The sequence below is a fragment of the Gossypium hirsutum genome, chromosome D10 (assembly GCF_007990345.1).
Source record: "Gossypium hirsutum isolate 1008001.06 chromosome D10, Gossypium_hirsutum_v2.1, whole genome shotgun sequence".
Taxonomy (NCBI): domain Eukaryota; kingdom Viridiplantae; phylum Streptophyta; class Magnoliopsida; order Malvales; family Malvaceae; genus Gossypium; species Gossypium hirsutum.
In genome coordinates, this window is record NC_053446.1 from 59,320,352 (window position 1) to 59,337,361 (window position 17,010).

At 34.7% G+C, this 17,010-nt stretch overlaps 1 protein-coding gene and 1 non-coding gene across 2 annotated transcripts; both read left to right on the forward strand.

Moving 5' to 3' along the window:
* Nucleotides 1-8,056: 8,056 nt before the first annotated feature.
* On the forward strand, nt 8,057-8,163 carry LOC121222767 (small nucleolar RNA R71). The gene has a single exon (XR_005920138.1). It is a non-coding gene; the product is annotated as a small nucleolar RNA R71 (small nucleolar RNA).
* A 3,422-nt stretch (nt 8,164-11,585) lies between these two features.
* Nucleotides 11,586-13,281, forward strand: LOC121202825 (probable O-methyltransferase 3). The gene is made up of 2 exons (XM_041103456.1): nt 11,586-12,527; nt 12,710-13,281. Exons 1-2 carry the CDS (start codon nt 11,748-11,750, stop codon nt 13,025-13,027), a joined length of 1,098 nt encoding a protein of 365 aa, XP_040959390.1. The 5' UTR covers nt 11,586-11,747; the 3' UTR covers nt 13,028-13,281.
* Nucleotides 13,282-17,010: the final 3,729 nt, after the last annotated feature.

Below are 17,010 nucleotides of genomic sequence, written 5' to 3' on the forward strand. Positions count from 1 at the left end.
GACATACTGCATGGGGTTGGGATTCTGATATAGGGGAAGTATACTGTACTGGTGGCTTTGCCACATATATTGTTACTGGCAGCTTTGTTGGATTACTGTTACTGGCAGCTTTGCTGCATCACTATTACTGGCACCTTTGCTATGATATTGGTGTGTTGGCTGGGTGGGTCGATTTTATCCCCACATAGTGTCTTGGTGGTACGGAGTGGTGTGTTGACTGGATTGGGATGGGTTGCATTACTGCATTGTATTGATTATCGTATTGGGCTAAGGCCCATACTGTTACTGTAATGGGCTAAGGCCCACATTGTACTCATACTGTATAGGGCTCAGGTTCAGACTGATTCTGCATGTTGCATAGTGATTGGCTAGTAGGGGATTACACACTGAGTTTCGTAAACTCACCCTATCCTTTTAACTGTGCAGGTAATCCTCAACCTTAGACGGTTCGAGGCTGTGAGGGACTCGAAGGTGGCCACACAACTACTGTCGATGTTTACATTTGCTTTTATTTTACTTTAAGTTGGGTTTTGTTTTGTAATAAGGCCTTTAATTTGGGTTTTAAATTTTAATTAGGCTTTGGCTTACATATTTTATACTGCTAGTTAGGTGAAAACGAATTTTCAAAATAATCACTGTTTTCAAAGACACAAACTTTAAACGTTAGAGTTTTCAAATGCTTCCGCGATATAAATCAAAATAATATAATAATAGCAGTTAATAAGGCAAACCTTTGGTTAAGTGTTCCGTTAAAAATTACTAAAGAGGTTTCCAAACTTAAGAAATGAGTTTTATCAACAAGTCTAAATTTTGAGAGACACTTCAATGTGACACATCAGATACGGCCATAACGTTTAAGTCGGGTTTGGGGTGTTACAAATACTGTCGTACCTTTGAAAGCATTGCTACTCGAAGCGAGTGAACTGCTCGGAGAGGTCTTCTAAAGTAGCAACAGAAGAAACAGAACAGTGACTCGAAGGTGGAGGATGAGGTGAGTCCTCATGATGGAACGAGACATCATCAGTGAAGTCCTCGGGTTCATTCTTAGAGTCAGAATGAATTAAACGGTACTGAGGAGGATTAATTCCATGAAGCCGCTTGATCATCCTCATATGGATCATGCTCGATATTCTCTGTGGGGACATCTGGTCCGCAAGTGTAAGTGTAGAGGATTGCTCTGGTGTGTCAAAGAGACCGAAGTGTCGAACGAGTCGAGTCACATAAGGACCTAAACAGATAGGACCCTTTCTGTGGTGATCTGTCTGATGGGAGGAGGCTAGGGCGATGACTAAATCAAAAAATGCCCGATGGCCATACACCATAGAAAATAGGCATCAGTAGTACTGATGACTCTGGTGCTCTCTCTCATACTAGTCAAAGTGTGAGCTAAAAGGGCATGAATATACCATAAAGCTGGAGGGAGAGAAGTTGCCTTCGAGCGACTCGCATCATAAGGTGCCATACTCACCATAAGATCTACCTAACAATAAGATGGCAAGTAGTGGATGTGTTGATGTAGGTGGAGGAAGTTCTTAGCACTCATAAACTCCTTAGTGTATAGTCCCAAAGCAGCGCCGAACTCAGGGACACTCATATGGCTCACTAGGCTACCAAGTCAAAAAATGATGGTGCCTAGCTCGTTAGAGTCATCATGACATGCTATAGAGTAAATGTCAAGCAAAACTCTAAAGTCAGCTCCATATAGGTGGGCTCATTGATAGAAAAGAATCGGTTCCACGGGGCTGTGGTAATAAAGACGCGAACATGATCAGCTAACTAGACCTGCTCCAAAGCGGGCCAATCAATACAGTGGCCTAAGCCGAGTGGTCATAGCTGAAGTAAGTCCTCCCGTAGACCTAATAAAAATCAGATATAAAGGTGGTGAACGTCGGTGGAGGCGCTCGAGGAAGAGGTCGCGCCAGGGGTCTTTCACTTTTTCGAAGCGAGTACAGTGACTTTGGACTTGATTCGTGTGTTCGCCATGATGAATCTGTAATAAAACAATCAAAATAAATTAAATAGAGGAACTAACATAATAGATCCAAGCTAATAGAAAATAAAAATCTAAGTGAAGCTCAACAATAGGACTGATAAAGAAATTGATGTTGATCATAATAAAAATAATAAGCAGAATGCTAATACCAAACAAAAAAGTAGTACGAAGAAATAAAACTAAGAATGAATAGTAATAAAAATGATTAAGCAAGAATAGCAAGAATAGTGGAATGCAAAAGAATAAGGAAAAACATAACACTAAAACACTGGTAAAATAAAAAATAAAATCAACTAACTAAATAAATAAATGCAGAATATTACTTAATGAAAAAAAAGATAAGAAAAACAGTAAAAATGAGAACTACCAAAAGAAAATAAACTAAAAACAAATAAACAAAATAATTAAAGACAAATAAAGAAATAAAGAAAGAAAGAAAGAAAAGGGAAGGGGGTGATGAGGTAAGTTGAGGGAGCTATTTTAAGTTGCGGTGGAGCAGGTGCGGGGGTCGTGAGGAGAGGCTAGTGTGGCTGGTCGTGGGGTGTTGGAGAGGTGAGGGAGGAGAGAAATAAGGGGGAAAGCGGAAAGAAAAGGGAGAGGAGAGAAGGATAACTTGGGTGAGGGAGAGGTGAAGGGACGACGATGGCGGTGGGGTTGGTTGGTGGCTGGATGGTGTGAAGGGGAAAGGGGAACGGCGGCGGTTAGGGTTGGTGGGGAACTTGGGGAAAAAGACAGTGAAAAAAATAAAAAATAAAAAAGTAAGGTTTTAAATGGGGGACACAATCGTGTAAGGCCCGTGTTGGGCTACACGGACATGTCACACACCCATGTGAGACGTTTCAGCCCATGTGTGATAAAAATATAGGCCCAGTCTTCCCACGGGCACCGGCACGCCCGTGTCTCTAGGTCGTGTGTCACACACGGCCGTGTCACCTGGCCATGTATAACCTCATTCTCTTCTTCCACGCCTGTGTGATCCTCCACAGGCCTGTGTAGCTCGACCGTGTCTACTACGTGGCCGTGTGTCTTACCTGTGTATCTCTCTGACTTGATTTAAAAATGAAAAAACCAGGTTTCACACGGCCTAGGACAGACTATGTGTCCAGGCCGTGTGTGCCACACGGTCGTGTCACACAGTCGTGTGGACTATTGTAGGCCATGTCTCTATCGATTTTTGAATATTTAAGTCTCAGTGTCTACACGGCCATGTCGCCAAGCCGTGTAACTCACTGTCAAATTTTTGAGAATTTAAGTCCCAGGATCCACATGGCCACAGACACGCCCATGTGTCTAGGCCATGTGGGTCACACCACCATGTCGCCAGGCCGTGTAACTCGCTGTCGAACCCCTTATAGTGCACACGGCCTGGGACACGCCCGTGTGTCCATGCTATGTGGGTCAAAAAACACACTTTTTTATTTACTTAATTTTTTAAAAAAACATGAAAAAAATTAAGAAAATTAGCAGTGTTAGCACTCGGGTTGCCTCCCAAGAAGCGCTTATTTAAAGTCTAATCTGGACTTACCTTGCGCGCACAATTACGAAGGTTCGTAGAGCCAAAGCTCCTCTCTATCAACTCTAAATTCGTTACCACAATAAAGTCTGAGTCGATGACCGTTTACCTTGAATATGCCATATGTTGGATGGGTTACCTCTATTGTACCGTATGGGAAAGTAGTTTGTACTACGAATAGGCCTGACCATCTTGATTTCAACTTTCCAAGAAATAACTTGAGCTTTGAATTGTATAAAAGAACAATATCTCCAACTGTGAATTGTTTGGGCTGCTTCAAATAAGCATCGCGGTGTTGCTTTGTCGCTTCTTTATATAGTTGTGAATTCTTGTAAGCATTTGCTCACCACTCATCTAACTCATTTAGCTGTATCAATCTCTTCTTACCTACAAATTTAAGATCATAGTTTAGGAATTTTATTGCCCAGAATGCTTTGTGCTCAAGTTCAAGTGGTAAATGACAACTTTTTCTGTATACAAGTTTGTAAGGAGATATTCCTATGTGTGTTTTATAAGTAGTCTGATAAGCCCATAAAGCATCATCTACTTTTATCGTCCAATCCTTTCTATTTGACTCTACAATTTTTTCTAGGATACATTTGAGTTCTTGATTCACAACTTCAATTTGCCTACTAGTTTGAGGGTGATAAGAGGTAGATGTTCTATGATGCACCCCATACTTCTTAAGAACTTTATCAAATTGAACATTACAAAAATACGTACCCCTATTGCTAATAATCACTCTAGGTGTTCCAAATCAAGAAAAGAGCTTATTAAGAAATCGAACTACCACTCTAGCATCGTTGGTAGGTAAAGCTTGAGCTTTTACCCATTTTGACATATAGTCGACTACTACTAGGATGTATTTATTACCAAAAGAGCTAGGAAATGGGCCCAAAAAATCAATGCCCCAGACATCAAAGATTTCACATGAGAGTATATAAGATTGAGGTATTTCATCACGTTTAGAAATATTACCTGTTCTTTTGCATCTATCACAAGAAGCAACATACCTGTTAGCGTCCTTGAACAGTGTAGGCCAATAAAAACCTGATTAAAGTATTTTATGCGCTGTCCTAGTCCTATTATAATGTCTTCCTGTTGGTCCTGAGTGGCAATGTTCTAAGATTTTACTCGCTTCTGATTTTGTAAAACAACTTCGAATTACTTGATCTACACATACACGAAAAAAAAGGATCCTCCCAAAAATAAATTTTCACATCGGTAAAGAATCGCTTCTTTTGATGATGTGTTAACCCTTTTGGTAGGATGTTAGCAGCTAAGTAATTTACGATATCTGCAAACCAAGGGACTTCAGAATCAGTTATAACCAAGAGTTGTTCCTCAGGAAACGAGTTATTTATCTTATTCTCTAGTCTGGAAAGGTGATCTGCTACAAGATTTTTAGCTTCCTTCTTATCCTGGATTTCCAAATCGAACTCCTGCAACAATAAAATCCATCTTGTAAGTCAAGGTTTTGCATCTGATTTAGTTAGGAGATAACGGATAGCTGAATGGTCAGTGTAAACAACAACTTTAGATAATATCAAATATGGTCTAAATTTATCAAATGCAAAAACCATAGCTAGCAATTCTTTTTTTGTAGTAGTGTAATTTTCTTGTGCACCTGTCAACGTCTTTCTAGCATAATAAATTGCCTGAAAGTGTTTTTCTCTTCATTGTCTAAGAACCGCACCTACTGCAAAATCACTTACATCACATATTAGTTCAAAAGGTAAATTCCAATCAGGTGCAACCACAATCAGGGCAATAATTAATTTCTCCTTAAGAGTATTAAATGCTTCTAAACATTCCTAACTAAAATCGAAGGGCACATCTTTTTCTAGCAAATTCATTAAAGGCTTAGCTATTCTAGAAAAATATTTAATAAACCTTCTATAAAACCCATCATGTCCTAAAAAGCTTCGAATAGCCTTAATTGAACTAGGGGGAGGTAATTTTTTGATGGTTTCAATTTTAGCTCTATCAACCTCAATCCCTTTTCTAGAAATTTTATGGCCCAACACAATCTCTTCTCGAACCATGAAGTGATATTTTCCCAATTAAGTACGAGGTTTGTTTCCTTACATTTTTTAAACTCTTTTTAAAATTTTAAGACAAAGATGGAAAGAATTACCGAATATCGAGAAGTCGTCCATAAATACCACCAAAATGTCTTCTACAAGTTCATCAAAGATGCCTAACATGCAATGCTGAAAAGGAGCAGGAGCATTACAAAATCCGAAAGGCATTCTTTGATAATCAAACGTATCATATGGACATGTAAATGTCATTTTTTCTTGGTCCTCGGGAGCTATTGGGATTTGAAAATAGCTAGAGAGTCCATCTAGGAAGTAATAATATATATGGCCAGATAATCTTTCCAATATTTGATCTATGAATGGTAAAGGAAAATGATCTTTCCTCGTGGCATCATTGAACTTCCTATAGTCAATACAAACTCTCTATCCCGTGACTGTTCTCGTCGGAATCAACTCGTTCTTCTCGTTAGGTACAACAGTCATGCCTCCCTTTTTAGGAACAACCTACACAGGACTTACCCAAGTACTATCAGAAATAGGATAAATAACTCCAGCATCTAGAAGTTTAATTACCTCAGCCTTAACGACTTCCTTCATGTTAGGATTTAACCATCTTTAAGCTTGCACACATGGTTTGTATTCATCCTCCATTAAAATTTTATGGGTACAAAAAGACGGACTGATCACTCTAATGCAGAAATCTTCCAGGCTATAGCTCTTTTATATTCTTTCAACACTTTCAATAACTCATCTTTCTCATTTGGCTTTAAATCTAAAGCAATAATAACTGGTAATGTAGAATTGTCTCCAAGAAATGCATACTCTAAGTGATTTGGTAATTTCTTTAGTGTCCCAACTTGGGAGGTTTTTAAATAAATGCTTTAATTTCAACTTCTTGCTTACCTTAATGTCCTCATACTTTGTCTGTCTCAGTCAAGGCTCATTAGAGTCTAAATTGATTTTTGTCTTACCTATTAAAGCATCATCACCATTGACCTCCTCTCCTTGAACCAAACACAGTTCCAACGTTTCCCCATGAACGATTTCCTTTAATGAATCCTGAATAACAAGATCAGTAGAGTCAATAAAATAACAAGAATCATCTTGTTCTCTAGAAAATCGCATAGTATCATAGATTTTAAAGATAATCTCTTCATCACCTACCTTAAGCACAAGTTTACCATCACCTACATCAATGATAGCTCTAGCAGTAGCTAAAAAAGGGAGACTTAAAATTAAAGGTACCTCAACATCCTCATCCATGTCAAGTACAATAAAATCAACGGGGAATATAAATTTATCTACTTTTATAAAGACATATTCAATAATACCCCTAAGCCAAGCTGCTTGAACATTTTATAAGGTATCAAATTATTGCTAGCTCCCAAATCAGCTAAGGCTTTCTTAATGATTAAACTACCAATAAAACAAGGAATAGTAAAACTTCCTAGATCTTTCATCTTGGTTGGTAGTTTATTTTGGAGAATATATGAACATTCCTCGTTGAGTTCTGTAGTGGATAGCTCTTCAAACTTCCTTTTATTTGCTAATAGCTCCTTTAAAATTTTTGCATATGCGAAATAGCTTCAACAAAAGGTAAGTTAATATGCAACTATTTGAAAGGTTTAGGAAATTTACCAAATTGTTCATCCATACGGTCTTTCTTCAACTTTTTCGGATATAGGATTGGTGGTTTGTAATCTTTAAGTACCTGCAGTTGAACTACTTCGTGATTTACCCCTTCATCATTTGCCTTTTCAGATTCCTGTTACAGCTTTTTTTCAGGTTCAGCCAACACTTTCCCATTCCTTAATGTAACTGTTTTCACATGCTCTTTTGGGTTGGGTTCGGTATTACTAGGTAAACTACCTTGTTGCCTTTCTGAAACCAATTTAGCAAGCTGTCCAATTTAATTTTCGAGCCCATGAATTGATGTTTGCCAATTTTTTGAAGCTGTCTTGGTGTTTTGAAAATGGGTTTCTGACACCGAAATAAATTTTGCTAACATCTATTCAAGGTTCAGTTTTTTCTCTGCCTAATAGGATTGTTGAATGCCCGGAGGGGGTTGTGGTCTTTGGTTTCCTTGACCACCCCATGAGAAATTTGGGTGGTTCCTCCATCCTGCATTATAGTTATTACTATAAGGGTTATTTTGAGGTTTAGTACTATTACCCATATAGTTTATTTGCTCATTCTCCATGCTAGGATCGAAGGGTAAATATTCTGGATGATTTATTCCACCTCCATTTGCATCGCATTGCATCACCGGATGTACCTACGCAAAAACACATAAACCATCAATTTCCTTATTTAAAAGTTCTACCTAATTTGATAACATGGTAACTGCATCCAAGTTGAAAACACCGGCTGCTTTCATCGGCTTTGTCCTCATGACTTGCCACTTAAGGTGTTTTATTATTCAGATTACCACCGACTGCTGCATCGATTAATTGCCTAGTTGAGGGATTCAAACCATTGTAGAAGGTTTGAACCTGTAGCCATAGAGGTAACCCATGGTGAGAGAATCATCTCAATTAATCCTTATACCTCTCTCATGCATCATATAGGGTCTCTAAATCGATTTGAAAGAAGGAAGAGATATCATTCCTTAACTTGGCCATCTTAGCCGGTGGGAAGTACTTTAGTAGGAATTTCTCAGTCATTTGCTCTCATGTAGTTATAGAACCTCGTGGTAAAGAATTCAACCACTGTTTAGCTTTATTTCTCAACAAGAAGGGAAACAACTGTAGGCGAATGGCATCATCAGAAACGCCATTAATCTTGAAAGTATAACAGACTTCTAGAAAATTAGCCAAATGAGTATTGAGATCTTCGTCTTGCCAACCATCAAACTAAACAAATTGTTGTATCATCTAAATAGTGTTCGACTTCAATTCGAAATTATTTGCAGCGATAGTGGGTCTCACAATACTTGATTTAGCCTAGTTAGAGTGGGCTTGGCATAATCGTACATAGTACGAGGGGCAAGATCTGGATTTGTAGCAACTATAGGAGGTAGCTGATTATTCTGATTATCACCCATCTCCTCAGTAATAATAATAACGTCCTCTTGCTCGTCTATTATACTCAGTCGACTCTGCCTTGCTTCTCTACGATTTTTACGAGCTGTACTTTTAATTTCGCTGTCAAACAATAATGGTCCTGATGGGTTTCTTCTCGTCATAAACTAAAGGAACCTGCCAGAAGCAAATAAAAGAAAAATTAGAAAACAAAAATGAAACTAAATACAAAAATAAAATACAATAAAAATAAATGGCTAAATTAATAAAAAAAAAGTGTCCCTAATATTTTAGTCCTCGACAACAGCGCCAAAAACTTGATGGTCACTAAACTAACTATAATTACGACAAAGGAAAGTGCACCTATCGAACAATAGTATAGTTATTGTGAGTAGGGAATATCGTATCCAGGATGACTAAAAGTACTAGTAATGACCATTTTCCTATTATTTAACCAATAAATTGAAGTGATTGTTTTTAATCTAAATTTACTAATCTAATTTAACTACGAACGCAACAGAGAATGAAATAGGAAAATAATTGAAGATAATCAATGAGATAGACAATACCCAAGAAAGAATCCACCTAGACTTCACATATTATTCTGAATCTAAATTAAACAATTTATTCACTTGTGTCTTGATCCATAGGAATCCCTAAATTATGTTAATATCTCTTTCGAGAGTAAGAACAAATGACTTTAGGTTGATTAATTGAAATATCTTTCTAATTAAAACCCCTATTGTTGCATTAACTCGATCTATGGATTCTCCTATTAGATTTGACTCTAATCCGATAGATTTATGTCATCCTATTTCTAAGATTGCATGCAACTCCACTCAATTATATTAGATCTATTTTTAAACAGAGACTTTTGCTCCATTGAAATAAGCACATTAAACATGAATTAATATCCTAAAAATATTAAAACACAAAATAAGTATACATAATTGAAAACAAGAATCAAGTATTTATCATGTAAATCAAAAATCAAATAATAAGATTCATCGTAGGTTTCATCTTCCCTAGGTATCTAGGGAGTTGAGTTCATAATCTAGAATGAAAACATCTCAAAATTAGGATAACAACAAGACATAAAGAAATTCAATAAAACTTCGAAGGAAACTAAATAGAGATCTTCAATCTTGAAGGAGATCAGCTTCTGAGTTGATTTCGATGGCATTCTTCAAGTCTTTTCTTCAACCTTCTTTGAGTGCCCCCTCATGTCTTCTTCTAATTGGTATTTATAGACTTTAGAATGCTCAGAAAGCCTAAAAATTGAGTTTTTCCGCGTATTTGGGAAGCAAGGTGCGATATCAACACGCGCTGACACATGGGTGTGTGGCCAACCCGTGTGGAAATGCCCAGGCTGTGTGGATCCTGAAAACAACTCTATTTGTCCAATTTTGGCTCGTTTTTCGCTCCTTTCACTCTCAAATGCTCTCCTAAGTATAGAAACATGAATTTAAAGGATTAGGAGCATCAAATTCACTAATTTACATAATTAATCATCCAAAAAAGCATTAAGAATGAGATTAAAATATGTTACTTTTACAACTTATCACTTATTGACATGAAAATGAGTGTTTCTTAACTTAGGGTATGTTTGTTTCACTTTGCTTCCAAAAATTGATTTTTGGAAAAGGATTTATTTTCTTGGAAAAGTTAATATTTTATGGTATTTGGATGAATCTGTGTAAAATATTTCTGTTGTTTGACAGATTTTTTAAAATATTTCATAATATAGTTGTTTTCAATGAGACAAACATATATTTGAGATTTTTATATCTTTTCATTATTTAATTGAGTTTATTTTATATCTATAAATTTATTTTTATATTGTTTTTGCATATATTAAAAATATCTTATTAAATTTAAGTTCATTACGTTGTTTTTTAGTGACATAACCACCAAATGAGTATTTTTTTATTTAAAAAATGTGATATCAACAAAATTGAAAAAAAAATGTCAACAATTGGACTTGATTATCAAATCTAAAAAATAGAAGGACTAAATTCTTAAAAATAAAAGTATAGAGACTAAATTGCAAATTTGTGAAGAATATATAGACTTATGACATATTTCAACCTTTATACAACAAAACGTTTATTATTAATATATTTATATTTGTAATAAATATTTATTATTAAAATATTAATATTGAATATTTTAATAATATATGAAGAATATTTTTAAAATTATTATTTTTAAAATTTATTATTAACATAAAATTAAAATATTAAATAATTTATTAAAATAATAAATTATATTAATAATTTATTATATGATTAAATATAAATAATTAAATATGTATGTTTAATAATATTAAAAAATATACTATTTTATATTAAAATTTTAATAATTTTAAAAATAAAAATAAACTTTATATAATAAATATTAACATTGATTCAAGTTAATTTTTATATAAAAATACAATGGAGCTTTTTTTTTTCCAAAAAATGGCTTACGATTGTCAAAAGGATAAGTCATTTTACAGGGAAAAAAGTGCTTATTTTACGTTGACTTATAAGTCATTTCCCGTTGATCAAACTATTTTCTGTGAAACAAACACAGGAAAATAAAAAAAATATTTTCAGTAAAATATTTTACATGTAAACAAACGGAACCTTAATTGTCTAATTTGATTAGAAATCGATTAAGATATCAATTCAATAAGAGATAAAAGATGGATTGACAAACCAATTAGTATAGATAGTTAAAAAAAAAAGGTTAAAAGATGGAATTAACGGTAAGGTTAAAATTCAACCCATTTTATAATTTTTAAATATCTTTTAACAATATATTTACTTATTTGTCAGTCGGTACGGTTCATGTTGCGTGAGTTTGACTAAACTTTGTTTTGTATGTATTTGTTTATCATTTTACAATTGGTCAGGTTCATGCTCAGGTGCCGTAGTGTACTTTTGAACTTTTTAGCTTGAAAGCACCAATAAAAAGTCAAATTCCATACGGCATCACATGGACATTTAAACTTCTAGAAAAAATTTAATCATTTCATCCACTTATTTTTTAAATACATTTTTCGAGCATAACTTGAGGAAGAGGCCGCCTCACATGAACATAGGTATCTAGTTCAGTCGAAGAAGAGCATTATAGCCTATAAATAGCATATTTAGTAGTATGTTAATTCATAGCAAAACAGAAAGACTTCAGCTAAGATGAATATAGGCAATGCAAATGGGGAGGATGCTATTGAGGCACTCCAAGCACAAGCTCACATTTGGAGACATGCTTTCAACTTCGTAAGCTTCATGTCTCTAAAATGTGCACTTGATTTAGGCATCCTTGATATCATTCATGATCATGGCAAGCCCATGACTATTACCGAGCTGGTTGCTGCGCTACAGATGCTCAACCCTGCTAAAGCATGCGACATTTATAGGCTCATGCGCATTCTAGTTCACTCGGACTTCTTTGCACGCCAAAAGCTAGACACTGATGCTCAAGAAGAAGGATATGTTCTTACCAACTCTTCTCGTATTTTGCTCAAGAATAATCCCTTCTGCGTAACGCCTACATTGAAGGCTACAATGGATCCTATTATAACAAAGCCTTGGAGTTTTCTAGGGACCTGGTTCCAAAATGATGATCATACTCCATTTGCTACTGCATATGGGAAGACATTGTGGGACTATTTTACCCATGATCCTCAGCTAAAAGATTTGATAAATGATGGCTTAGCTAGTGATTCTCAATTGGTTACTAGTGTTCTAGTTGACAAGTGTAAAGGGGCATTTGAGGGATTGGACTCCCTTGTAGATGTTGGGGGTGGCACAGGAACTACGGCCAAGGCCATTGCTGATACATTTCCACTCATGGAGTGCACTGTGTTTGATCTTCCTAATATTGTTGCTGGCTTGCAAGGGAGTAAGAACTTGAAATATGTTGGAGGCAACATGTTCGAGGCATTTCCAACCGGAGACGCAATTTTATTAAAGGTTAAGCTTTACTAAATTTATTAGCGTTATTTTTTTCTGGTATTTTTACTTTTATGAATAATGCACAACAAATTCCATTACACATGATAATATTCAAAGATTTGAAGGCAAATGTAATCATAGTTTGTGGGTTAGCTAATGTTTTATGTTTTTTGAGCTAATTATGAATGATAATTGAACAGAAGGTATTGCACGATTGGAATGATGAAGGATGCTTGACAATTTTGAAGCGATGTAAAGAGGCCATTTCAAGCCAAGACAAGGTAGGAAGAAAGTTGATCATAATTGACATGGTTGTGAGGGAGAATGAGCAAGTGAATGATGAAGCCTCAAGCTTAACTAAAACACAACTCTTTTTCGACATGTTGATGTTGGTATTGGTGGCTGGAAAAGAGAGGCGGGAAGAAGAATGGGATAAACTATTTTTAGCAGCTGGTTTTAGTTCTTTCAAAATTACTCCTATTGTGGGTTTGACATCTCTCATTGAGGTTTACCCCTGAGAGCATTTGGTTATTGCATTACTAGTATAATAATGTCGAGAAATACATAGTTGAAGTGGTAAAATTGTTCTTTGTTGACATCATTTACTAGAGTTGTTTGCTGGGATTTTAACTGTGTTGCCTATTCCTATTGTGTTGTCATGGTCCTACTCTTATAGACCTTTCCTGTTTGTTATTACTCTTAAGGTTTGTACTTGTTGTTTTGTCCGTAATTTGTTTTACTTCAGTCTATGCACATATAATTCTAATTTTAATAGTTTAGTGGTCTTGTTGTTGTTGATTGTTGATAAGAGCAGCGCAACGGAAGCATGATATTAGATTTTTATTAAATATTCCATGATTAATTGTGTGGTGTGATTGGTCGGTTACTGTGTTTTGTGGTTTTAAATGGATAGTTATTTTGGTGACTAATGTGACGTTTGAAATTTAGGTCGGACCGTTCCGGTCAAGTTTAAAGTGCCACATCAGAGCCCTATTTTGAGAGGTTACAAATATGTTTGTCAAAGCAGCTATGAAAGAAATGTATCTCAGTTGCCATTGTAAAATGTAAATCAAAAGATGTACTTGTCATTGTCACTTTTCAAGACATTTGTTGCAAACAAAAAAATTATAGGATTAAATTTTAAATTTCAAAAGATTACATGAACCTTTTTCTTATTTAAATCAAAAGTAAATAATATAATCATTAATCCATACTTTCATTTTTTGCTTTTGTTTCTTAATCATCAAAAACCATGATTGTTTAAATCAGATTAGATGACTGATTAGACTAAAAATCAACTAGTACATTGATCCAAAAATCTATTATTAGACCACCAACTATGAACTAAATAAATTGATAAAAGAAAATCGATCCAACCGGTTTTTATGGTTTTGAGACCAAATTTCATCTATCCCAAATCGAGCAAAAAGAAAACCAACTACCCCTACCCCTAAAAAATTAACACCCAGCCTCAAAATCAATATAAATTTTTTTAAAAAGAACCCCTAATCTAGTTATTGTATTACTAAAACCTATTATAAGCACGGTGTGAAATAAATAAACTGGACAGCTAGAAGCTTTCTACATATTTTTTAGAGTGGTTTAAAAGAAATAAGAAAAATAAAAAGAAGATGATGAGAGAAAACACAATATTCTTTATAGTTTTAGATTTTGAAAGATTTTAAAAAATAATTAAGTAATAAAGCTCTTGATTTCATCATTTGTAAAAAAAGTCAGTAAATTTTGGAATGACAAAAAGTGTAAAGTTTTATTGACAAAACGTATTTATTATATATATTTATATATTTTTTTATTTTTTAGCGATAAATCTTAAAACTATACGTGAATTATGGTTTAATGTGCAAATTGATCTTTTCTGTTAAAAATTCCATCCATTTATACAGTTAAAAATTGTTGGTTGACAGAATAACAGAATAGTGACATATGATGTGCCATGTGTACCTTATGTTGATGTACGTCGACTAATTTTTAACTATAGAAATAGATTAAATTTTTAATAGAAGGGCTAGTTTGCTATTTGATCTAACATACAAAGACCAATTTTTCTTTTTTTTTTAAGTAAAGAAGATAACATGCAATCTAAATCCTAATACAATAACTTTCATGATAATTTTACCCAACTATCATACGTGAGAGCAGTGAATTTATAACATATATTTAAAAAAAAATCTCCTAGTGAATGCTTGACACATGTTAACTTCAACTATAAGTTTTTTAAAGATTTTAGTTTATAAATTTTAATGCAATTATAAATTTATAAAATATTTTATATTTATTTTTAAGTTTGTTTTATAAATTGAGTATATGGTTTATTTGTATAATTTTGAGATTTTTTTTAGTTTTTTTTAAATGAGTATATTTTTTAGTCTTTTTAGTTTTTTTTAAAGCTTATCACATACGCTTTGTTAACAATAGCAGAATACAATTTTATGCGACTTATTGGGCTTATTGTTTTGAAAAATGAACCGTTTTCTTGGATCTTTTTCTTTAAAATGACGCTCACTTAACCCTAAACTATTCACTAGTTGTTTTTACTCTGAAAGTTCATGAGATACCACCAGCGAGAAGAGGAGTTATCATTTATAGGTAAATATCTTTGGACTTTCAACTATTATTTCTATTATCTTCTACCATGGTTAGGGTTAGAAATGGTTTGGGTGGTCGGGGTGGTGGCTACTCTGGTTGTGGTTGTAATGCCCTCAACCCGACTCAATTTGCTGGCTCCGAATATCACATGTTACTACACCAATTATTAACAAATTTTACAAAACAAAATAATATTACTCATTTCCTTAAGTATTCTATTTATTATTTTAACTGAATAATTAACGTTTTAATACAGGAGAAATGTTTCGAAATAACTAGTTACAACAGACTTGACATGAAACATTACAAAATAGAAGTTTATTAATGACATATACAGATGACGTAGTCCTAGACTACGCCATTTTCCGTTGTATGCATAATAGCTCATCCCGCCAACACCTTGGCATACTCTTGACATCGTCTCTCCTGACGCAAACTCGTTCCAAACCTGAAAACAATAACAAACCTTGTAAGTACAAGAGTACTTAGTGAGCTTTGTTACAGAGACACCAGGATGGGCACTTTGCATTCTTGTATGAATTATAGCGTGCCAACCATTCTTCTAAACCAATATTTTGGGTAGATATCACTTCAGTTTCAACATACCCTTATAGCCAACTATCATGCTCTTATTATACTCATATCTTCCTTATCTAATTAACTGACGATCCTTCGAAACATTTCTTAAGCCTCTAAAGCACACATATAATTCTCAACAGAACATATCCTCGGAGTTCACTTTTAACAATCCATGCCTTAACACATACACTTAACTCAAAACAGTTTTTCATAGACATTTTTCATGGATGAATACTTATGCAGAACTTGATACCATTAAATTCACACTCAGACATTGTAACACCCCTCACCTAGCCCGGCCGCCGGACTCGAGTTACATGACACTACAACATTATCGTAACTTTACCACATGCACACACAGCTTCAAGTAAGAACAATTTACATGCCCATATGGCCAGATAATCTTTCCAATATTTGATCTATGAATGGTAGAGGAAAATGATCTTTTCTCGTGGCATCATTAAACTTCCTATAGTCAATACAAACTCTCTATCCCGTGACTGTTCTCGTCGGAATCAACTCGTTCTTCTCGTTAGCTACAACAGTCATGCCTCCCTTTTTAGGAACAACCTGCACAGGACTCACCTAAGTACTATCAAAAATAGGATAAATAACTCCAACATCTAGAAGTTTGATTACCTCAGCCTTAACGACTTCCTTCATGTTAGGATTTAACCGTCTTTGAGCTTGCACACATGGTTTGTATTCATCCTCCATTAAAATTTTATGGGTACAAAAAGAAGGACTAGTCCCTCTAATGTCAGAAATCTTCCAGGCTATAGCTATTTTATGTTCCTTCAACACTTTCAATAACTCATCTTTCTCATTTGGCTTTAAATCCAAAACAATAATCACTGGTAATGTAGAATTGTCTCCAAGAAACGCATACTCTAAGTGATTTGGTAATTGCTTCAGTTCGAGCTTGGGAGGTTTTTCAATAGAGGTTTTAATTTCAACTCCTTGCTTACCTTGAATGTCCTCATAGTTTGTTTGTCTCAGTGAAGGCTCATTAGAGTCTAAATTGATTTTTTTTCTTACTTATTAAAGCATCATCACCATTTACCTCCTCTCCTTAAACCAGACACAGTTCCAACATTTCCCTATGAACGATTTCCTTTAATAAATCTTGAATAACATGATTAATAGAGTCAATAAAATAACAAGAATCATCCTGTTCTTAGAAAATCGCATAGTATCATATATTTTAAAGATAATCTCTTCATCACCTACCCTAAGCACAAGTTTACCATCACCCACATCAATGATAGCTCTAGCAGTAGCTAAAAAAGGGAGACCAAAAATTAAAGGTACCTCA